The following is a 25,950-nucleotide window of genomic DNA, read 5'->3' as shown; positions in this document are numbered from 1 at the left end:
TTCATAATACTATGCAATGATTCATTCAAAGGAGTAAACTTTCTTTCTTTCTTGAAAAACTTAGAAAGAGGAGGCACACCTGATGCCGCATTCACATTGTTGTTGATGATGTTTTCATTGAATTTAATGGACTCTCTGTTCGGTTTAAACTTCCCAAATGGTTGTTGACTACTATCACCCTTATCACTCGGAGCCATAGGATTTGCTTGTTCCATTTGACTCACAGTCAGTTGATAATTGTGAAGAGTTGCGCACAACTGTTGGAAAGAAGTAAACTCAGAAAACAGAAGGTTTTCTCTAATATCTTTTTGTAAATTAGAAATAAAGATTCTTTGAATATCATTGTCAGGTACTGGAAAAGAAATTTGAGCATACAAATGCTTATATCTATCAATGAAATCAGTCACTTTTTCTTTAACACCTTGTTTACAATGCATTAAATCAATCAAAGTAACTTTAGGACTTATATTGTTTTGAAATTGTTGAATAAAAGCATTTGCAAGTTGTTAGAAAGATGTAATAGAATAAGAAGGCAACGAGCAATACCATTGTAGGGCTTTATCTCTTAATGTTCTAGTAAACAGTTTTGCAAGCAACCTTTGGTCATAAGCAAAATCGGTACATATCGTTTGAAAGGTCTTAACATGTGTTAGAGGGTCACCCTTACCATTATAAAACTCCAAATGCAGAATTTCAACATGTTTAAGGGGGATAGCTCGAACAATGTCAAGAGAAAGTGGGCTCGCGACATCAAATGTGGGCACACTAAACTTAGATTGATTCATAGAGGCAATTTGTTGCTGCAAAGAAGAGACAATATGTGCAAGATTGTTAATGGTCGCTTCAGTCGAAGAGTTCATATTAGATGTGTTAGATTGTGATGGAGGTATTATGTTATTGAAAGAAGGTATTGATTGAGAGTAAGGTGCTGGGACACTATGATAGTTAGTCATAGGAGATGATTAGAAAGGAGGAACACTACAAGGAGGAATGGAATGGTTAAATGAATTGCCCCCTGGTGTCATGTTCATGTGCGGAGATATAATAGGAACACTTATTGAAGCAATGAATGAAGAAGTTGGATTGAATGAAGGAAGAGGGTTGATTGAAGAAGAGGGATTGCCCCCATGACTAGTGATCATAGGAGGAATGTCTTGTATTGAAGTAGTCATTATGTTTGATGTAAAAGTAGGTATACTAGCAATAGGAGTTGTCAAAGGGGTAGAATGATTAACTTGAGTAGGAGGTTGTGTATAACCTAAAGTTTCAGCACAACTCTTCATAGGCATCACATTCGAATCCACAATGTGTGCAATACCACGCAAAATATCAATTCCATTCCTATCACTTTGAACCATACGTTTTAGACCCTCAATTAATGAAAGAGCTTGACTATCGAGGTATTCTTGAGACATCCATTGTCGAAAATCATCAAATTGGTTATCCAATTTTGAAAGTTGTTCTATTGAAACCTCATGGAGAGCTTCTTCATCATTAAGAGGATTAGAGGAATTACCCATGTCCTCGTTAAATAGGCCATTCAAATTAGGTTCCATCTCCTCGGTAATTACACCTTGGAAAGACTTAATTCTAAGGCTTCGTCTAACGGGAATAGTGTAAGTAGGGCTTATTGTTGTAAAACTCATGCACTAAAGAGAGAGAGAAGATTTTGAATTTTAGAGGTAGCAAATTTCAATAAAATCAGCCAATCTCCTAGATTTAAGCTGTTAAATGCAATCAGGACAATGTCCCGAAATTTCGAAAAAAATGTCCGGGACCGTGGCGAACGGAGTGCACACGGTCCTCGCAACTTTTTTCGAAATTTTCAGGGATGAAAGTTATAATGATTTTAAAGCTAATATGAAAAAATTGAGTGATTTTACGATCTGTAGATAGGCCAAACTAAAGTTGCAATCTCAAAATTGAACCCTGCCAAGATTGTTGAAAAATGTAAAATTTGAATTTTGAAAAAGAGGGAGAAACTGAAATTTTGAATTTTATGATTTTAGAGGGAATGCTGAAAGCAATGCAAGTGTTGAAATTTAAAAATTGACTCAATTTCACGCAAAATTCAATTTTGAAAGTGGAAATCAAAGTTACCGCAATTAAACACTTAATTTGAAAAGTCACAAACTGCAAAGATTTGAATAAAACACTGAAATTTCGAATGCATGCCAGCACACTTTTCAAATTTAGGACACTAAGAAACACAATTTTGATATGAATTTCAATTTCAACAGTTTTTGAATGATTAGAAGCCTCAATCCAAGCAATCGCTAGACCAATTTTGACTTTAATTTTGAAGGTGTTAAAATTGATAAAATCAGCCAAAATTCTAGATTTTAGCAGAAAAATACAGTAAGATCTAGCTCCCGAAATTTTGGAAAAAATGTCGGGGACGATGGCGCTCGGGGTGCACACGGTCCTCGCAACTTTTTTCCAAATTTTCAGGGATGAAAGATATTGTGATTTTATTGCGGAATCCAAAGTTACAGCCGATTTGGAGGTGTTTTGATTAGTGAATTTATCAGTCAAAGGTTGAATCAAGAAGGTTTTAAAAATTAGGGTTTTGACATTTAACCACTTAATTTTCAGAATTAAAGCACAAATATGAATTGACAATTTGCAATAAAAGGGTAGATCTGAAACAAGCATTAACAATTAAACGTTTCACAAGTTTAATTACTTAAAAGAAAATTTTAGGGTTTTTATGCAATCAACCTCTAAAATTTGCAAAAGATCAAACATGGAAATTTAGGAAGGCAAAATTTTCAGATCTAATCATGAATAATCAGAATGAGGATGTTCACGTCGGGTTCACCAAAATGTAAAGGGGAAAAATTGAACCCTAGTTGTTCTCCCCTCCCCAACTCCAAGGAGAGAGAAGGGAGAGTCACTAGGGTTGATGGTTTTTACTTAGGAGAGACTTTATATTCAAAAGAGGGGTTGAAACCCACAAGATCCAATCCCACACAATGCAAGATTGGATTCTAAATGAGTTTCAAGGGTTGTGACATCGAGGATACCCTCTTTTGTAAAGAATGTAGATAGAAAGATTGAACTAGGAATGCATGTAAAGCAAGAAAGATTCGCTTATAAACAGAGATATGGATATGGGATGAAGCTGCGGACCTGGGATTAGCAGTAAAATGTCGAGACGGTGCTGTTCTGCAAATTTGAGCGAAAGTTGAGGGGACGATGGCGCCCGGCGTGCACACGGTCCTCCGAAAAATCCGCGAAACGAAGGTGGATCTGTTCGTCTCTGCACAAGGATTCCAGATCTTCAATTACAGCCGCGTACCTGCAACCTACACACAGAAAAGAGAGGACGATTGGGGGGTTAGGGATGAGGGGTTTGCCTTTAGGTCAAACCCCGGTTTTGGAATTAACCAAGAAATGAGAATGTTGTAAATGTAAATGTTTGTAATGTAAACAAGTACTGATACCTTGTTGTAAGAATGTTTGTATTCTTACATGCAAAGGTGTAATGTATGTAGTATGTTATATGTTGTATGTGATCTCCTCTTCAATGGTTGAATCCTTGTCTTGAATGCAACACCTAGCCTTAAATGGAGACTTAGAATGCTCAATTGCTTGAAGGAATGCTTGAATGCTTGAATGTTTGAATGTTTGAATGTTGCTTCCGCGTCTTGCTCTTGCTTATTTTCTTCCTCTCTTTCTTTCTTACCTACCTCCTAAAATGGGAGGGAAAATGTGGTTTATATACTTGTCAATTAGGGCTGATAGACTGATTTTCCCGACCTTAGGCCGACCAGGAAACATTATTTTCCAATTTGCAAACTTAAAGACCCGATGCCCAAAAGAGACCGGGCCCAAAATAGGGCCAGGGACCAGGGCGCTGGGCGCCATGGTCCCACCTCCCGGGACAGCAGGGTGCAAGGAGGGATCAGGCCAGGGTGCGGAAAAATGCAGTTTTTGATGTTGTAAACAGGTTTCAAGGTCTCCATTCAGGTTCAACGTTGCGCCGCCATCGTGAAGACCCAAATGCAGTCGAAATTGCAAGTGTCGTAATTTTAGGACGCTACAATATGTTGATGACTTATTAATCACAGGAAATGATCATCTTATAGATCAATGCAAGAATGATCTATCCAAAGAATTCGATATGGACTTAGGACTCCTTCATTACTTCCTAGGATTGGAAGTATGGCAGAATTCTAACAATATTATACTAAACCAAGGAAAGTATACCTTGGACATCTTGAAGAGATTCGGAATGCATAACTGCAGACCTATGACCTCTCCCATGGAAACAAATTTACATAAACTTAGAGAAGCAGCATCAGAGTCACAATCCACTGAAAGTCAGTTTATGTGTGAGCCTAAGGAAATTCACTTGATTGCAGTGAAACACATTATGACATACTTACAAGGTACTCTAAACCTTGGACTCAAATATGAGAAAGCCAATCTAGACCTACACGGATTTACAGACTCAGATTGGGCTGGGAGTGTGACTAACAGGAAAAGCACTTCAGGGTGTTGCTTCAGTTTGGGATCAGCCATGATATCTTGGATCAGCAAAAAACAGTCTTCTGTAGCTCAGAGTTCCACCGAGGCCGAGTACATTGCAGCTTCCATGGCTACTCGAGAAGCAGTATGGCTTAGGAAGTTGCTTGTGGGACTATTTGGTGAACCTATGAAACCCACTGTCATCCATTGTGACAACCAGAGTTGCATAAAGCTTTCTATAAATCCAGGATTTCATGACAGATCCAAGCATATTGAGATTCCATACCATTATGTGCGAGACATGGTAGACAAAAATGTGATCAAATTGGAATATGTTAGCACGGGAGATCAAACTGCAGATATTCTGACCAAACCACTTTCCAAAGTGAAGGTTGATCACTTCAAAAAAGGTTTAGGTATGATAGAAAGGTAATCTGCTTTGTAAATAAGATGTTTAATGTGTAAACTTCTTTTGTCATGTTGAGACATTATGGGTTTCACCCTCTATGTTCATATCTAAGAGGTGACGATCTCTCAGATAATGAACACTTGTATACAGAAATCATAAGGTGACGATCTTATGATTCTCTAACCAGTTATCATGTTGGATCTCTGGTATGTCATGGATGTGCCATGATGGTGTTGTGATAAAACATTTGTATAAAATGCTTGTGCACATATCACAACCTGGATAAGATGAGAATTTAATCATCCTCATATGTTTATCCTTAGTATTGTGTGTTTAGGCAATACTAATATGCAATACTGATATCACGTGTTCAAGTGATATCTTGTTATAATGAAATAATGAATCTTTTATATCACATGGTTAGAGTGATGTTTTATATTTGTATCTTGTGTCCGGATGATACTTCATATTAGGTGTATTGATGATATATATTTTGGAGACTGACATTATGAAAAAGAAATGTGATGCAAGTTATTTTATCTATCTTCCAAAGCTAAGAGGGAGTGTTAATGCATTAGTAGCTTCTGCAAGATAAGACACTTCTAACCTATTAATCTCCTTTGTTCTGTTTTGATTATGCTATCTGATTTATGCTTTCCGAACTGAATATGTTTATCGGATTACAACATTGATCATGATTATGATATTGACATTGATAAAAGAAGGATTAGATCGACGACTTGCTTAACATAGTTAAGCATTGATCTAATGCTATCGGGCTAGTAACCCGATAGCACATTAATGTCAATCCATAAATGGATCGGCATTAATATGCTATCGGGGTATTAACCCGATAGCATATAGAATGTTGTTGTTATCGAGTTTAGTTCATAAACCTGTTCGGGTCATTAACAAAGCATCTTAACTAAACACCGCTTCGAACAAGAGTTTAATTATTAATGTTAGTTATCAAACATAACATAGATCGGGATGTGCATTATGAAGAGGCACCGATCAATGGGTGCCTTGATCGGTCATGTCTAAATGACATGACCGGTCAAGACATCCATTGACCGGTCCTCTAAACATATAAAGCCCGATATGAATCATTTGGAGAAGACATAAAAAAAACGTAAATGATCTCTCTCCTTCAGCTTGCAAACTAAACAATAAAATATTAGACAATATTATCATATATATAATAGTTCTTTTATTGCAATTGAATATAACTTTACAAAAGGGAGAGAATAGCTAAGGGCATCCTCTTGCAATTTTCCTTCCAACCCCTACATTAAGGGACTATTAATAAACATAAGGCTTCCTAGACATGGATGTGTAGTGGAGGACTGCATGGAAGGAGCACAGTTGTCTTAGGGCACCCTACCCTGCCTCCTGTTGATGTGCTTTTCATGCACATGCGAACACAGAATAAAATAGCAAGGTATCTTATCCTCTCTTGAACAAAGTCTCTCATATGCTATGCTTCGCGATCAAATGAGACAACTGCAAGGTTACGAAATGCCAGGTCTTGACGTGTGGATAAGTTCAATGGTTTGATGTTGTAAAGCAGAAAAATCGAACCCTAGTCGTTCTCCCCTCCCCAACTCCGAGGAGAGAGAAGGGAGAGTCACTAGGGTTGATGGTTTTCACTTAGGAGGGACTTTACATTCAAAAGAGGGGTTGAAACCCACAAGATCCAATCCCACGCAATGCAAGATTGGATTCTATATGAGTTTCAAGGGTTGTGATAGCAAGGATACCCTCTTTTGTAAAGAATGTAGATAGAAAGATTGAACTAGGAATGCATAGAAAGTGAGAAAGATTCGCTTATAAACTGAGTTAGGGATATAGGATGAAGCTGCGGACCTGGAATTAGCAGTAAAATGTCAAGACGGCGCTGTTCTGCAAATTTGAGCAAAAGTTGACGGGACGATGGCGCCTAGCGTGCACACGGTCCTCCGAAAAATCCGGGAAACGAAGGGGGATCTGTTCGTCTCTGCACAAGGATTCCAGATCTTCAATTTCAGCCGCATACCTGCAACCTACACACAGAAAAGCGAAGACGATTGGGGGGTTAGGGATTAGGGGTTTGCCCTTAGGTCAAACCCCGGTTTTGGAATTAACCAAGAAATGAGAAATGTTGTAAATGTAATGTAAAACAAGTACTAATACCTTGTTGTAAGGATGTTTGTATCCTTATATGCGAAGGTATAGATGTTGTTGTTTGTTGTATGTTGTATGTTGTAGCATGTAATGTGTTGTAAGTGATCTCCTCTTCAATGGTTGAATCCTTGTCTTGAATGCAACACTTAGCCTTGAATGGAGACTTAGAATGATCAATTGCTTGAAGGAATGCTTGAATGCTTGAATGTTTGAATGTTTGAATATCGTTTTCACCTTTTTCCCTCCTTCTAAAATGAGAGAGGAAAAGTAGTTTATAAACTTGCCAATTAGGGTTAAAAGACTGATTTTCCTGACCTTAGGCCGACCAGGAAATGTTATTTTCCAATTTGCAAACAAAAAGGCTCGAAGTCCCATAGGAGACCGGGCCCAAAATAGGGCCAGGGACCAGGGCGCTGGGCGCCATGGTCCTGAAGGACCAGGGTGCTGGGCGCTCTGGTCCCACCTCCCGGGACAGCAGGGTGCAAGGAGTATCAGGCCAGGGTGCTGGAAAAATGCAGTTTTTGGTGTCATGAGCAAGTTTCGGGGTCTCCATTCAGGTTCCATGTTGCATCGCCATCGTGAAGACCCAAATGCAGTCAAAATTGCAAGTGTCGCAATTTTAGGACGCTACATTTAGCCCCCACTTTAGCGGGAGTATAAGCGTACGCTCATACTTCCGGTAAAGTACAAGGAAACAACATTGAAAAACTTTCACCATGTCAAGGAGGCAAGATACACCAAGCCCCCAGTGGGCTAAGGATCTTACGACTTCGATTGACAAAGTAAAAGGGAAGATCACGAGGGAGAACCATGACTGTCAGTAGTAAGGTTCCCTCACTATGAGTCATGCAAGAAAGATATCAAAAATTTTCAAGGCAAAGCTAAATTTGCCAAGAAATTTTCAAGTATCTTGAAAAGATATGGACGGGATGTATGCCCCCTATGTTAAAGCGATCGCACACGCCTCACCGGGGGTGATTGCTTTAAGGTAGTGATACATATAAGAAATGAGAAAGGAGCACGTTATCACAAGGATTTAGCCCCCAAGTGTGAGATAAGCCCAAGGATAATAGACACAAAACACAAAGCACAAGGTGACTTCGCTTTCCTCGGGGTTAGTATGCTGTATGATAATTCATGTATATCATATGTATGTATGCATAATTGTTCTTCACTCCCCAATCAAGGAAGGTCACCTAGAAGAAGGGAACACATGTGTCTTTTGAGTCAACATGAGAGAGATCGAGAGATCTCAATGCTTTGCATCGTCCTCAAGTAGACAACACTAAGGACAACAAATAGAAGAATGAGAATAACACATAGAAGAAGTAACAAAAGAAATAGGGGAGGAGAGAATCTGCTATGCTAATGAAACTAGTCTAGCACGTCATCTACCCCCCGATCTTGCTGATCAGTATTTCGGGAAGGTAGGGAACACGCTAGAGGAGGAACATCCAACACAGCAGATGGAGCTATCACAAGATCCAAACAAGGGCTATGTTCATATCCCAAGCCACGGTATTCTTGTCTAGAAGCTAGGATAAGTGCTTTAGAAAATTCGTTAGATAAATGGTTATCAATATCAACAAGTTCATATTCACTATCAGAATGAACAGGAGAAGTAGCATTTTCATCATGAATAACATTTTCATCTATATCATCATCAAGATTTATAAAAATAGGATCTTTAACTCGCACAGGATCAAGACCATCATGCATCTTATGTTTAGGAGATTTCGGCTCAATTGTCGGCTGAGGAGAAAATGGAATAATGCTTGTTGAAGGTGTTTTTGGGGATTGCAAAGTTTGAGCTCTAAGACGACGCTTTCGCCGGCGTTCACGTGCAGAACGATTTCGTCTAGTCTTAGTAGGAAGTTGAGAAGATTGAGGAGGAGGAATGTTCTCATCCTTATCACTTGGGTGTTTAGGTTGTGGTCTCTTAGGCTGGATAATAGGAGAAGAGGAAGGTCTCTTCTCTCTATAAAAGGACGGAGGAGAAACTGCTCCATATAAGGGAGAAATATTTGGTTTAGAAAGGAGACCAAGTCCATCATGACGAGGAGGTATAGGTCTACTCTTAGGAGGTTTATTAGATATAGGCATAGTCACATCCATAGGGATGGGTTGGGAATCTTCTTGAGGAAAGACATTAGTTTTATCTTTCAAAGGAAGAACTTCCTTCTCAAGAATGATAGGAATGTCAAGTTTGGGTGTTCTAGGTTCACTTAGAGATAGGATCATATCTGTTTTCCACTTTTGATAAGATCTGAAAAGATGACCACTTCGCGGAGGAAGAGATTGGAATTGTTTAGGCCAAAAGTAATCAATAGGAACGCTAGAAGTTCTTTCAGCTGGTTTAAAGAGACTATGATTGACAGTAACAACTTCACCATTATGGGGAAATTTCAAACACTTGTGAATAGGAGAAGCAATAGCTTTCATGGAAGATAGCCAAGGATAGCCAAGCTTCACACGAAACTGTTCGGAAGATGGAATAATAGCAAAGTTCACATCAAGGGATTTGTTACGGACCTCAATAGGTAATGTAATAGAACCAATTGCAGGAGAAGAAAATGCATCGAATAGTTTCACAACCACACCTGTTTTGTCATAGATAACTTGATTCAATTGCAAAGTAAAAAGAAATTCTTCAATAATGACATTAACCATACAAGAAGGATCAATAAGCACTCCACGGCAAGGTGTGTTCTTGACTTTTGCAACTATATATAAAGGACCATCAGGTGCCCTGATAGTTTCACTGGAATCAAATGTGATGGAAGGTTCTTTAGGGATTTTCTGTTGCTCCACAAAATTAATCACATTCGGAGTCATAGACACGAGATCATCAGGTGAGACAGAGGAATCAGTAGTATCAATCGCATTAGAGGTATGAGAAGGCAATGGATCAGTAAAAATCTGAAGATTTTGGTTAGGAAGAGCTACAGATTTGTTGCCTTTATCATTCACACCAGAAACAGAGATAGTATTATTATCAATCAAATCTTGAATTTTCCCCTTTAAAGCAAAACATTTTTCAGTATCATGCCCAGGTTGACGATGAAATTGACAAAAAGATTTGTTATCAAAATAGGGTGAATTAATCTTTGCAGGATCAATTTGCCTTATAGGAGGAAGAGTAAGCACATTTTGTTCCAATAACTTATTCATAATACTATGCAATGATTCATTCAAAGGAGTAAACTTTCTTTCTTTCTTGAAAAACTTAGAAATAGGAGACACACCTGATGCTGTATTCACATTGTTGTTGATGATGTTTTCATTGAATTTAATGGACTCTCTGTTCGGTTTAAACTTCCCAAATGGTTGTTGACTACTATCATTCACACCAGAAACAGAGATAGTATTATTATCAATCAAATCTTGAATTTTCCCCTTTAAAGCAAAACATTTTTCAGTATCATGCCCAGGTTGACGATGAAATTGACAAAAAGATTTGTTATCAAAATAGGGTGAATTAATCTTTGCAGGATCAATTTGCCTTATAGGAGGAAGAGTAAGCACATTTTGTTCCAATAACTTATTCATAATACTATGCAATGATTCATTCAAAGGAGTAAACTTTCTTTCTTTCTTGAAAAACTTAGAAATAGGAGACACACCTGATGCTGTATTCACATTGTTGTTGATGATGTTTTCATTGAATTTAATGGACTCTCTGTTCGGTTTAAACTTCCCAAATGGTTGTTGACTACTATCACCCTTATCACTTGGAGCCATAGGATGTGATTGTTCCATTTGACTCACAGTCAGTTGATAATTGTGAAGAGTTGCGCACAACTGTTGGAAAGAAGTAAACTCAGAAAACAAGAGTTTTTCTCTAATGTCTTTTTGTAAATTAGAAATAAAGATTCTTTGAATATCATTGTCAGGCACTGGAACAGAAATTTGAGCATACAAATGCTTATATCTACCAATAAAATCAGTCACTTTTTCTTTAACACCTTGTTTACAATGCATTAAATCAATCAAAGTAACTTTAGGACTTATATTGTTTTGAAATTGTTGAATGAAAGCATTTGCAAGTTGTTCGAAAGAAGTAATAGAATAGGAAGGCAACGAGCAATACCATTGTAGGGCTTTGTCTCTTAATGTTCTAGTAAACAATTTTGCAAGCAACCTTTGGTCATAAGCAAAATCAGTACATATTGTTTGAAAGGTCTTAACATGTGTTAGAGGATCACCCTTACCATTATAAAGCTCCAAATGTGGGATTTCAACATGTTTAGGGGGGATAGCTCGAACAATGTCAAGAGAAAGTGGGCTCGCAACGTCAAATGTGGGCACACTAAACTTAGATTGATTCATAGAGGCAATTTGTTGCTGTAAAGAGGAGACAGTTTGTGCAAGATTGTTAATGGTCGCTTCAGTCGAAGAGTTCATATTAGACGTGTTAGATTGTGATGGAGGTGTTATGTTATTGAAAGAAGGTAGAGAGTAAGGTGGTGGGACACTATGATAGTTAGTCATAGGAGATGATTGGAAAGGAGGAACACTACAAGGAGGAATGGAAGGGTTAAATGAATTGCCCCCTTGCGTCATGTTCATTTGTGGAGATATAAGAGGAACACTCATTGAAGGAATGAATGAAGAAGTCGGATTGAATGAAGGAAGAGGGTTAATTGAAGAAGAGGGATTGCCCCCATGACTGGTGATCATAGGAGGAATGTCTTGTGTTGAAGTAGTCACTATGTTTGATGTAAAAGTAGGTATACTAGCAATAGGAGTCGTCAAAGGAATAGAATGATTGTCTTGAGTAGGAGGTTGTGTATAACCTAAGGTTTCGGCACAACTTTTCATAGGCATCACATTTGAATCCACAATGTGTGCAATACCACGCAAAATATCAATTCCATTCTTATCACTTTGAAGCATATGTTTTAGACCCTCAATTAAAGGAAGAGCTTGACTATCAGGGTATTCTTGAGACATCCATTGTCGAAAATCGTCAAATTGGTTATCCAATTTTGAAAGTTGTTCTACAGAAACCTCATGGAGAGCTTCTTCATCATTAAGAGGATTAGAGGAATTACCCATGTCCTCGTTAAAAAGACCATTCAAATTAGGTTCCATCTCCTCAGTAATTAAACCTTGGAAAGACTTAATTCTAAGGCTTCGTCTAACGGGAATAGTGTAAGTAGGGCTTATTGTTGTAAAACTCATGCACTAGAGAGAGAGAAGATTTTGAATTTTAGAGGTAGCAAATTTCAGTAAAACCAGCCAATCTTCTCGATTTAAGCTGTTAAATACAATCAGGACAATCTCCCGAAATTTCGGAAAAAATGTCCGGGACCGTGGCGCTCGGGGTGCACACGATCCTCGCAACTTTTTTCGAAATTTGCAAGGATGAAAGTTATGATGATTTTACAGCTAACCTGAAAAAATTGAGTGATTTTACGATTTGTAGATAGGCCAAATTAAAGTTGCAATCTCAAAATTGAACCCTACCAAGATTGTCGAAAATGCAAAATTTGAATTTTGAAAAAGAGAGGGAAACTGAAATTTTGAATTTTATGATTTTAGAGGGAATACCAAAAGCAATGCAAGTTTTGAAATTTGAAAGTTGACTCAATTTCACGCAAAATTCAATTTTGAAAGCGGAAATCAAAGTTGTTGTAATTAAGCACTTAATTTCAAAAGTCACAAATTGCAAAAATTTGAATGAATCACTGAAATTTCGAATGAATGATAACACACTTTTCAGATTTAGGACTGTAAGAAACACAATTTTGACACAAATTTCAATTTCAACAATTTTTGAATGATTAGAAGCCTCAATCCAAGCAATCGCTAGACCAACTTTGACTGTAATTTTGAAGGTGTTAAAATTGATAAAATCGGCCAAAATTCTGGATTTTAGCAGAAAAATACAGTAAGATCTAGCTCCCGAAATTTCGGAAAAAATGTCGGGGACGATGGCGCTCGGGGTGCACACGGTCCTCGCAACTTTTTTCCAAATTTTCAGGGATGAAAGATATTATGATTTTATTGCGGAATCCAAAGTTACAGCCGATTTGGAGATGTTTTGATCAGTGAAATTGTCGGACAAAGGTTGAATCAAGAGGGTTTCAAAAATTAGGGTTTTGACACTTAACCACTTAATTTTCAAAATTAAAGCACAAATATGAATTGATAATTTGTAATAGAAGGGCAGATCTGAAACAAGCATCAACAATTAAACATTTCACAAGTTTAATTACTTAAAAAGAAAATTTAGGGTTTTTATGCAATTAACCTCTAAAATTTTGCAAAAGATCAAACATGGAAATGTAATCAAGGAATCCAATTTTCAGATCTAACCATGAATAATCAGAAAGGATGTTCACGTCGGGTTCACCAAAATGTAAAGCGGAAAAATCGAACCCTAGTCGTTCTCCCCTCCCCAACTCCGAGGAGAGAGAAGGGAGAGTCACTAGGGTTGATGGTTTTCACTTAGGAGGGACTTTACATTCAAAAGAGGGGTTGAAACCCACAAGATCCAATCCCACGCAATGCAAGATTGGATTCTATATGAGTTTCAAGGGTTGTGATAGCAAGGATACCCTCTTTTGTAAAGAATGTAGATAGAAAGATTGAACTAGGAATGCATAGAAAGTGAGAAAGATTCGCTTATAAACTGAGTTAGGGATATAGGATGAAGCTGCGGACCTGGAATTAGCAGTAAAATGTCGAGACGGCGCTGTCCTGCAAATTTGAGCAAAAGTTGACGGGACGATGGCGCCCGGCGTGCACACGGTCCTCCGAAAAATCCGCGAAACGAAGGGGGATCTGTTCGTCTCTGCACAAGGATTCCAGATCTTCAATTTCAGCCGCGTACCTGCAACCTACACACAGAAAAGTGAAGACGATTGGGGGGTTAGGGATTAGGGGTTTGCCCTTATGTCAAACCCCGGTTTTGGAATTAACCAAGAAATGAGAAATGCTGTAAATGTAATGTAAAACAAGTACTAATACCTTGTTGTAAGGATGTTTGTATCCTTATATGCGAAGGTATAGATGTTGTTGTTTGTTGTATGTTGTATGTTGTAGCATGTAATGTGTTGTAAGTGATCTCCTCTTCAATGGTTGAATCCTTGTCTTGAATGCAACACTTAGCCTTGAATGGAAACTTAGAATGATCAATTGCTTGAAGGAATGTTTGAATGCTTGAATGTTTGAATGTTTGAATATCGTTTTCACCTTTTTCCCTCCTTCTAAAATGAGAGAGGAAAAGTAGTTTATATACTTGCCAATTAGGGTTAAAAGACTGATTTTCCCGACCTTAGGCCAACCAGGAAATGTTATTTTCCAATTTGCAAACAAAAAGGCCCGAAGTCCCATAGGAGACCGGGCCCAAAATAGGGCCAGGGACCAGGGCGTTGGGCGCCATGGTCCTGGGGGACCAGGGCGCTGGGCGCTCTGGTCCCACCTCTCGGGACAGCAGGGTGCAAGGAGGATCAGGCCAGGGTGCTAGAAAAATGCAGTTTTTGGTGTCATGAGCAAGTTTCGGGGTCTCCATTTAGGTTCCATGTTGCATCGCCATCGTGAAGACCCAAATGCAGTCGAAATTGCAAGTGTCGCAATTTTAGGACGCTACAGATGTGTTGGAATTGCAAGGGGACTTACGTTGTACATGAATGCACAATCTTATCATGGATTAGGATGGGTATGTCGATGGCTTAGGATTTTGCATTGAAGCTCTAGACTTAATTCTAACAAGACTTTCTAAAAAATGACAAAAGGGAATAGGGTTCAGGAAATCTCTTCTAAGCCTAGAAATGTAGGAAATGATGAACAAATTTAGTAGAATCAAACTAGGCAAGGTCTCACCATCAAATCGAACAGATCTTGACACGAGCTTAGTGCAATCATCTAAGGTATACTAATAGATTTTCATATTACTACAATCAAACATTGGGACCATCCAAGTTGATGCATATCAATGGATGTATAATAATTGAAGTTAAGGTTGCATAAATTTCCAGTTGACCACACAAGGTGCAGTTACCAACGGCAAGAGGCTAGTGGTATGGATTAAGGATTCCACACAAATATATTCAACAAATCTTTCACTCAATCTAACAAACATGAAAACAAATTCTAATCTAACTTGGAGGAATTGAGAACCATGAATGCAAGACAACATTTGAAAGACAAAATCACCATCAAGTCGAACAATTATTTATATTCAAATAGCTGTAGCATATACCAACAATTCTACAAAAAATCTCTCTTACAAATGAGAGGCAATTCCTTAGTAACAATTCCTTATTCCTAGTCATTGCTTTGTCAGTTGACCCACTAATCCAAACCTAAAAAATTGAAGTTGGCCTCTCATAGAGGATCTTTTGGAGTAATCAGTTGGAAACACCAACAGAGTCTTCGGCATAGGTCCCCTATTCTCGATTCCTCCACAAGGGGCAGGTTCCCGATACGATGCAAATTAGTTTCAAAACTTTCAGCAACTTCAATCTGGAGGTTCCTTTCTTCCTCTTCATCACATACCGACTATACAAACAGGCTACTAGTAATGTCTGCAAAGTAGAGTGTATGGTTTGGTTACTTGCCTGGTCGGCTAGATCTTCGCTTTCATCATGTAGGAGTGGTAGGTTTCTGGCAACCTCTTCCAACTCCACGTACACGATCTTTCTCTCTCCCAACTATGACTTCAGCTGACACCCCTAACTCCTACTTCTTGTTGGACTCTCCAAACCTTCGACGATTCCCTATACTCGTCGTCTCCTCTCACTTTGTTGTCTCAGGTGGAGAGATCTCCTTACTAATCTCTCCCCTGCCTCTCGAGTGTCTCTGGCACGTTGCTCCTTATTTGGTCGTAGGGGCATTAATTGTCGAGGGTACGACATCTGCCAATACATCATTATTCTTCCTCCCTATAGTTCCTTTCTTTAGATTGTTGTAGTATTTGCTATTGACACTGCTCTTGATTCCTTTCTTCCCACCGGTTTTGTAATTCAATCAAATTTCATGCCAACACTCTTGGAATTCTCCTGAGAAGATCAAAGAACGTGTGGTTCACTATGAGTTTGTCACATACCATGCTCTCAAGGGCCACTCTCCCGATCTTCACTCTGCACGTATTGATCGACTGAAACTTCCCACAGGTCTACCAAGACCTATGTTAACCAATCTTCAAGTGTCTCTTCCTCATTGTCACTTTTTGTTAATAGTACTTGATGTTCAAACAATTGGCCCATTACTCCGCCATCCTATCTGTAGAGAAAACAGAATACAACAGAAATAGTAACATACTAGAATAATACCAATTGACAATATTCAACAAAACATATGATATTCCTTCATTATCAAGTGTAATGTGTATACAGTCATTCTCATAGCATTCCTCCCGATACAATACTCCAAACCTATATAGTCCCTGGCGGTTGGTTAAGACAGTCAACTGTAGGAAACTAACACAACCTCTCAAGAAAAACTAATTATACTACCGAGTATACCAACAAAACATAAACAAGACATTATTTATTTATGATGGCAAGACTGTTGTCTACACTGAGTATGGCTAATAGCATCTTTCTTCAGATTTAGGTCAAATGATTGGAACCGGTAAACTAGACTTTTGTCAAGATAACTTTGAGTAGTTGGGTTGACAATCCTAGACTATAGGACCTTTGATCATAGGAGCTTGAATTACTACAAGCAACATATCAGAATATTGATTGTGCCTAGCATCCAAAAGACTCATATACAAACAAATGGGAAGACCTTCAATTCCACACATAATATACCCAAAGTGGATATATTTATAGCCATTTTTTTGTTTAGCTTGGTCTTTAAGCATAGCTATTTCTGTAGAGTTAATCAAATTGATGAAATTTGATTGATTGTTTGAAACAATTGGAGTTCAATAATTTTGCAATAAGTGACATATCTATAGGGACATAAATTCTAAGTCCTTATAAATATAATTTACTAGTTTCTTTGGAAGCCTAAAGCGTTCCAAAGGGAGTTTTCCTATATCTCTATCACTAGGATTATCAAATGGAAAAGAAACATTTTGAACTTTTGGAATGTCTCGAAGACTTGCTTGATCCAATTTCTTCATGTATTCCATTTTGCCTATCCTATCAGCTGGTTGGAGCTTTCGACAAATCCATAGTGTGTTGAATTGGAGTTGTTGGCTTCCCGACTAACTGCTATATTAAATTGCCGCTCAAACAGGCTTTAAATTTGGGCTTTACTACAATACTTTGAGAAACAATGCGTTACACCGGAAATACGAAACATTACTCTAAATCGGAGTAAATTTTATTGCTCTGATACCGATACCATGTTTATAGAACTATCACAACCCTAGGATTTTTCACAGGCCAAAGACACAAAATGGTCAAACAAAAACATTTCAAAATTGATACTAAATCTACATATTGTCAAAATTGGTTAGGAAATTGTCAAAATCATTGGTCAATAATTTTAAATGAAATCACGAGCTTTTGGGTGGGGGGCGAATCAGCATTCTAAAATTTTAACAATTTTTGCCAAATTTTTATGATTTCTTTTGCCGATTTTTGCTTCTTTGTTATGAAAAACTAAATTCAAAGTGTATATTATAAAAAAGTCGTTGCAAAAGACCCATAACACATACCTTCACAGAATTGTATTTGTAAAACATAGGAGATGTTGGACAAGGTAAATGATATATCTAATCTCCGAAGCATTATCATTATCAGATATATCATATGAATCCTAGAGTTGTACATAACCAAGTACTACTAACTTCTAAATCATCAGTAGTAACAACGTATTGGAAACACATCATAGCATATCCAAGCTAAATCTAGGCCCAAATCTAGCACCAAAATATTTGGAAAAGGGAATCAGGGAATAAGTTGAATGCTCATAAAACATAAACAGACAATATTGTTTCTATGGTCCAAAACTAGAAACCAATAACTGGCATGCAAATCACTAGGAAATTATGAGATGTCTCATTGACATAAATATAGCATGCCATGGTGCAGAAAAAATCCCTCTCTCATGAAACTTTTTAAATTTCATGGCTATTTCATTTTAGAATGATAGAAACGAGTATAGATTTCCAAATTACAAGCTTACACTTTGCCTTCTCATGTGTTAAATAAACATAACTTAGGATATCTAAAAGTTAATCCTTAATAAACCTATATTTGCAAGACATGTTTGTGAACACAGTGGTAAACTACATCTATAACAGTTGGAGTAGCTATGTGGCTCAAGGCTAGCAAAAGCACTAGATAGTGTCCAAATCCTTTCATATCAGAACTTGTAATTTCTTTAATAATATGTGTATCGAAGGATAATGATGAACCAAATGTTAAAGGAGAGGAGTGTTGCAGCTTCATAATGTGACTACAGCAGTTTGAAGAGAATGTATAGCAGCTAAAGAAAATATTTGCATCTCCAAAATACACTAGAGGATTAGAGTTCAAAATGAATACCTAGAAGGAGAACAAAACAAACATTGGAGAAAAATGATATGCGTAGCTCCTAAAAAACAGTGTTTTTTTTAAAGTTATGGTATAAAACGAAACTACCATGTCTATTTCACGCATAATATCAAATAGAATCTCAGTCACGTCTATTTACATAGAAAATGTCTAATCCAAACATGTTGGATTGACAACTGAGATTCTAAAAAGTACTACTATTCACAACTTGGTAAAACACTAGGTTAAGAAACAAACAAGAAGGATTTTAGCAAACCTGTTTGTTGTGCCCAGATAGTGTAGAAAGGATCTGCCTCGCTGAGGGGTCAAATACAACAGCATTAGCATTAGCATTAGCAACACCACTTACTATGAGATCCTGTAAACATGAATATATAACAGATTAGGAACTTCAAAATGCATCAAAATCTAAGAGAAAACTTGCAATTGAGAACTCTAATCTTGCACCACCATTGAATTGAAATCTGATAAGGCTATAACTATGAATCCATTAGAGATTAGAAATCTCGGGATGCAACAGAGCCTGAAAACAAGGGATGCAATCGAAAAATGGCTACATACCTTAGACCAAGGGCAAGGGAACTATTGGGAGTGCAACAGTTTGTCAAAACTGAGATTCAGAAAAGTAATACCTGTAAACATAAGTATATAGCACATTAGGAACTCTAAAATACATCACAATCTAGGAGAAAACTAGCAATTGAGAACTGCAAAATTGTACCGCTATTGAATTTAAACCTTGAAGCCATGAATCTTGCAACTCACCAGCAATGGAAATTTCATCCTTGTCATGAGTCCCCATTGGAAGAGATGCAACCCTTGAGTATACTGCGGGATATCCACAATTTGGACTTTTACTGACCCTGTTTACTCTTTTTGTCCTGATTTTGAGCATTTACATGAAGAAGGGGCCTAAAGCCATCTGTCCCTGTGTGGATGCAGGCATGTATGCAAAAATGTGGAAGGATAAACATGGCACATGACCTCTTTTACAAAAGCCACTTGAAAACAAAGAAAATTTCTGGGAAATTATTACAAAATTCAAAACCGTCCCAATCAATAGATTTTCTTAAAAAAACTCTCTAAAACGAAACATTAGAGAATGCATTAAACTTTTCCCCTGCTCGTTTCTCATTTGCCAAATGATTTTTTCCTTGAATTTGTTAATCAGAAAATCAGAAACCCCCTGGCAACATGTAAGGGCAAATCAGAAAAGAAAAAAATTGGCAAAAAAAAAATCCATTTTAATAATCAACATGCTGCAGACCATAGGAAAATCCTGTTCTCTTGAACTGACATGGTTCCCAAGAACCGAGATAATAACATTAGCGAAGTGAAAACATAAGTTTCGACCTATATAGGCAAGGACTAACAAATGCCTACAGAATAAATGTTCTAAGTGGTAGATGATTTTTGTTATACTAATGCATTGATTTGCCTATTTACTTATTTTGAAAGCACAAACTACAGCTTCTATTCATCCACCAGGAGTACTTGGCAAGCAATCTGTAGCCCTCAGAAAACAGAATACACTAAAGGCTCTGTGGATTTTATCTTTGGAAATAGCCTTTCACTGTATGTGGTATACAGTTTTTTTAATTTGTGAGAAAGTCCGTTGAAACTGTAAAACCATCTTCTGTACTAACAGTCTTGGCATTCAAGACGCCTAAAACTCAATAAAGTTAATAGCTGTATAACAGTGATTTGTGTGTTGTTGCAGGGATGTGTGGTGCATGGAATTTCCAATATATATGGGGGCATTTACAGCACAGAAACCAGAAAAGGCCAGAAGATGACACAGGAATAGCTAGGAAAGGTTGATTTAGCTACCTTTTCTGATGATGAGACGTGCATTCTCTTAATTAGTTTGTCATCCTTTCAAATGGATAGTTTGAGCTGGTTTATATTCTTTTTCGTTTTTGGATTGATCTCTCTCTTTTCAAGCTTCATTTCACATGAAAATTCCATATACTTTTAAAATGAAGTCTAAATAGTGCAAATTCTAAATGACTACTTCTTCGTGGTAGAAATTAAAGTAGTTATAGCCTGGGAATAATCATGGCCTAAGATATGTAAAGGCTGTGGCTATGTGATTCAATGTTTTCTTGAGCATTACAATGCAAGAACTGGAAGATAAGAGAGAGAAAAGGAATGACAGATTTTAGGTATGTAATGTTTTCGAAGCATTCACAATTTTTTGCATGATCATACAAGGAGCATTCATAATGGACTAAAAATGAAAATCAATCAAGAATTTAACTGACATTATCCAAAGATGAGTAAGATAAAAAATTTAAGATCAAAAAATGTGGAGGTAGTAGAACACAATGACATAGACAAAAAGGAATTAGGTGATAGTTTTCCAAATCTGTAATATTCCTGAATGTAATAAATGACAGCTATATAGAGATCAGATAAATTGCAATCAAATGTAACCACGGATTGAAGCAGATAATAATTTATAAAAGTCAAGATCGGATAGACCTGTATCTGAAATATAGGAATGAATACGAATAGTTTGACATGTATATAACCACTATGTTTAGAAAAGATAGAAGATATAGGACAAATATGCAATACGGTAAAAAGGAAATTAGAATCGCAACCATACCTGGCCTTTTGGACGATTTTGTGTAGGTTCATCCCAGCTCTTTTGCAGAGTTTTCATTTTTATCGCCATGTTCAGCAGAGCCACGTCCTTTTAAGACTGGATCAAAGTATTAATTGGAAACCCATTCTTTAAAGTAGGAGTGAGTTTTTTTTCTTGGGAGAGGTCCACAGCCATGAGGTTCCTGAAGATCAAATTTGTAGCATCAGATATCTATATCAAAATCACAGGGAGAAGAGCACGAAGCTAACGATGATGGCTACCCTCTGTTCGTGTATTATGAACATCCCAAAATGTGGCTGTATTGCTTCAGAAATTTAAGCTTTAAACTATAGGGATTCTTTCAAATTTGTCTCGCGCTCCTTATGCTCTGTTGGTGTTTCCCCTGTTTTTGGCTGCAGAGAATATAACAAAGGGTGAGCCAGGGCAATTATACCATCGAATATCATTCCACGCACCTCTGTCCTCGCCGTTTCTTCTGTGTGCTTGTCCTCCTTTTCCAACAGCCCAAGGAGGAGGACTATGGGGACAATTATACCATCGAATATCATTCCAAGCACCTCTGTCCTCGCCGTTTCTTCTGTGTGCTTGTCCTCCATTTCCAATAGCCTAAGGAGGAGGACTATGGGGACCTGATTCTCAAGCAATCGAAGGTCATTTAGGATGGAACCTGATCAAGGTTCCAAAGTGATCAAGCCTTAGAGTCTAGGGATTGAAGAGCCACGCAAGTTCTCAAGAATGGTTAACGTGATGTAAGATTAAAAACCCTGGAAACCCACCAAATTTGGAAATCATGGAAAAATCCCAAAATGTGATTGTATTGCTTCAGAATGTTATGCTTTAAACGGTAGGGCTTCTTTCAATTTTGTGTCGCTCTCTTTAAGCTCTGTTGGTGATTCCCCTGTTTTTGGGTGCACCGAATACGAGAAAGGGTGAGCCAAGGCAATTATACCATCGAGTATCATTCTTAGCAGCTCTGTCCTTGCCGTTTCTTCTGTGTGCTTGTCCTCCATTTCGAACAGCCCAAGGAGGAGGACCTGATTTTCAAGCAATAGAAGATCAGCTAGGATATCGAATTAATAAGAAGGGACCCTGACCGAGAAGCCTGAGAGCCACGCAAGAATTTCTTCCTCGCACTGTGGTTTTCCTTTGTAGTTTGCTGCAATTTCTGGAAGCAAGCTTGCGTCTACTCTTCCCACATATGCATCCCTGTTTAAGCCCTGGGTAATCATCTACACATCATCAAACCCTGGGAATCAAAAAGAAAATCCAGTTGTTTATGGTCTGTCCAAGAGCTCAATCTTTTAAGAGGAGCTTAAAGACTTCTGAAAATAAAATTACCTAAGAGCTCGATCATCTTATGCATGCATGGAATTGTATATCTCAGATGTGTAAAAATCTGCTTCTATCACTTCACCTGAAAAACTCGTGTCAAACGTAAATTATCAATTATCATGATGGGAAAAGAATTTCAAACATGTAGATCATTCAGTTTCTTCCAACGGATACTTTAGCTGGCATCTACCTGGACGCTCCGCTCCCAAACAAATTAAAATTGTTCGGTTAAAAGTTTCCAACTATTTGAACTCGGATATTACTTTTTGAAATTGGGTTTGGCCCTTTTTCCGTTAAAGTCTCCAACTGTCTCGATTCTTTGTTTCCTTAAAACATAAATTTGCTATGTGATCTTTTCCTAAGGGTGGGGTGACGGGGTCTATGTAGGGTTTGATGCCGGGGGCTTTGAAATAAAAATAGATTTGGAGATATTAGATTTGTACGAATATTTTAAAATTGTTGGTCTTATAAATTTCAGCTTAAAAATTTAAGTAAATTTAACAAGTTGAGACATAAATGAGTAAAAAATAATTATTTTTGTCTACTTTTTTTTAATAGAAGTGTTAAACTTAGATAATTGACAAGTGGCAGCAATTTTCTAGTCCCACCCCATTTTCATATGTTTAAATATGCAAGCCTAGAAAATAAGAGCTTCTATTTTTAGGAAAAGATTCCAAAGAAATAGTCTCATTATAGATTATTTGGAATCTTTTCCTAAAAAGTAGAAGCTCCTTCTTTTTAGGCTTTCATATGTGAAGGGGACCAGCTTAGGCATGTTATTTTCCACTTGGATCCTAGCCTAAGTGTCTACTGCTTATTTATCTTAAATTGTATTTTTAATAATATTCTTTAACAATAATAATTTTTCACATAAATTTTAAAGAAAAAGTTGGAAACATAAAAAAAGGGAAAAAAAATTGTGGAGCCACTTGTCATTCTTCTCAATAAGCAATTGTTGCTTATTTTCATTTTTCAAAGCTTATTTTTAAGTTTTAAGTAGTTGTTGCTCCACCAAAATAGGAAAAGATTATAATTTATCCCTTCCCCTTAATTAAAAATTTCCATGGGAACACTCTAGCTGCTTAATTTTAAGCAGATTTTACATTTAAGCAGCAGCATGGGGACATGAGGTTATTTTTCCTTATTTTCTAGATGAGTTTTTTTTTTTAGGGGGGTAAAGAAATCAATGCTTGGAAGAAAAATAGAATAAAGAAGGGCAATTTGAAGGAGTGCCAAGAGATATCATAACTGTCAACATAACACTATGAGAGACCACATGGAGATACAAAGTTTTGTAGCTCAACAAAAGGCCATCGACGACATAAACAAAATCTTGTAGCCAAACATAAGTTTTGCAACTCGGCAAAAGGTAATAAATAGCAGATACAAAAATTTGCAGCCAAACATGAAGCCACAAACTACATATATAACACACATATACCAACTAGAATAAAATTTGAAGCCATAAACAGTAGAAAATTACACTTGAAGGCTAAATTTGAAAAAACTTTGAAGTTGTCTTGAACATGGAATGACTTTTTCTTGATGTTGGAAAGTTTGAAGCTTAATGTAACTCAAGTAGTAACTACTCTTGTTGTTGTTCTTGGTGGCACCTTGCAATTGAGAACAAAGAGAAATAATTTGAAACAAGGTGCCAAAGTAAAACTGTAATGTCCCACCCTAACTCATCATTCTCCTTATACATTATAGACCCTATTGGCATAGCTTAGTTTACTTTATGGTAATATTTGATGGTAATATACTATGTGTTGACTTTAGTTATATTTAAGATGCTTAAGATGATACCTTTTATTGAAGATATTGATATGATGGATTTATACTAATGTTCTCTATATGCACTTGGTATGTTAGATGGATTATATGGATTATATGAATTATATGTTAGAATACTTGTATGGCTCTTTGGTTTCTTTAGAGTTGAGGGAGTTTGGTACTACTAGTGCGAGAACAAAGACAACATTCAAAACTACTAGATCAACAAAAGATGAGGAATCTTATGAAGAAAACTTTGATGACATTGAGGCAAACTTTGTGAGACGGATGAAGAAAGGAATTAGAAAGTACAAAGCTAAATTTCCCTTTAAATGTTTCAATTGTGGAAAGATGAGTCATTATGCTTCTAGATGTCCTGACATAATTGCAAATCAAAGGAATAAGGAATTCAAAGGAAAGTTCATTAAGAAGGATTATTATGTTAAAGAAGATGCAAATATTTATGATGATCAATATGATTTTGAAGAAGACAATGAATATTTTTTCTTGGCTATAATGGAAGAATCTTGTTCTGCTAACTCTGCTAAATTTGAGATGGAAAAAGCTCCAAAAGATACTGCTAAAACAAAAGGTATTGTTGTATCTATTTTTCATGCTAGAAGGGATAAAGATGAATGGATTATTGATAGTGGATGTTCAAATCATATGACTAGTGATAAGAGTAAGTTTGTAAAACTTGAGAAATTTGATGGAGGATTTGTTATATTTAGAGATGATCAAATAGCTAAGATTGTTGGAATTGGTTCAATCAACTTTGATGACATCCATAACATTGACAATGTTTTCTATGTTAAAGTCCTAAATCATAACCTTTTGAGTGTTGGTCAAATGTGTGGAAATGGATATAATCTTACTTTTCAGGATGATGGATGTGAGATCAGAAAGAGGTCCAAAACCTTGATTGCAGCTGGAAAGAGGACATATGGGAATGTATATCAGTTGAAGACCATTGGTGGATACTGCTTAATGGTGTAGATTACAGAGAGTTGACTATGGCATCAAAGGATGTGTCACATTAATTTTGATAATCTGGTGAGGATCGGTTAAATTAAAGTTGTGCTTGAGATTTATTGAAGATCACCACTAATACATTTGGGGTCAATTTTCGATGGAGGTTTCTGATAGACAAGGAGCATTGTGTGAAAATTTGATTTAAAAAAAAAAAAATGCCCGTGTTCTTCGGAATTCCAACGACATCGGGCATTTTATTAAAAATAAAAAAAGACAACTCATTTTCATTTTGAAAGCAAGTCGTGCATGCCCCCCCCCCCCCCCGCCAGAGCGATCTCTGCACTGCAAGCAAGGGTTTTTGGCTGAAGTTTCCACCTCTAGCTCGCTTTTGTCCACCTCTGGCCTCATCTTTGTTTCCTGGTATGTATGTATGGTGGATTCATTGTTATTCTCGTGCCAATAAAATCTATTAGCTAATCTAAAACAATGACAATCATTGTTATTGGTGGCCTCTCCTGCAAAAAAAACCCTACCATCTCCCACGCTCTCTGCTAATATATCATTTTTGATTAATTAAATCAAATGATGCGAATAGAAAGAACGAGTACTCGAAATTAATTTGTAACAAACAGTTTCAAATTTCATCATTGTTTATTTTTACAGAAATGCTTTTATGTCTTTATATTGGCAACCTCTAAATCTTCTTTTAGAGGATTCTTCACTAGGTCATCACGGCCAGATGCCCCAACTGCAAC

General features: G+C 37.1%; 1 protein-coding gene across 2 annotated transcripts in view; it reads right to left on the bottom strand.

Annotated features, from left to right (window-relative positions):
• The window catches only part of LOC131040273 (uncharacterized), a 102,916-nt gene extending 80,180 nt beyond the window's left edge, over positions 1-22,736 (bottom strand). For both annotated transcript variants that reach the window (XR_009358377.1, XM_059207730.1), the window contains exons 1-5: positions 22,457-22,736; positions 21,119-22,364; positions 19,273-19,435; positions 19,069-19,139; positions 18,764-18,865 (exon numbers count right to left, since the gene is read on the bottom strand). Coding sequence is in view for 1 of the 2 variants with exons in the window: in XM_059207730.1 (XP_059063713.1) it covers positions 18,764-18,840 (77 nt within the window). In the remaining variant the exon portion in view is untranslated. The remainder of the gene's footprint in view (positions 1-18,763; positions 18,866-19,068; positions 19,140-19,272; positions 19,436-21,118; positions 22,365-22,456) is intronic.
• Positions 22,737-25,950: the final 3,214 nt, after the last annotated feature.

The sequence above is a fragment of the Cryptomeria japonica genome, chromosome 7 (genome assembly GCF_030272615.1).
Source record: "Cryptomeria japonica chromosome 7, Sugi_1.0, whole genome shotgun sequence".
Classification (NCBI taxonomy): Eukaryota; Viridiplantae; Streptophyta; class Pinopsida; order Cupressales; family Cupressaceae; genus Cryptomeria; species Cryptomeria japonica.
Note: the sequence above shows the minus strand (reverse complement) of the source record. Positions and strands in the feature narration are given on the sequence as shown.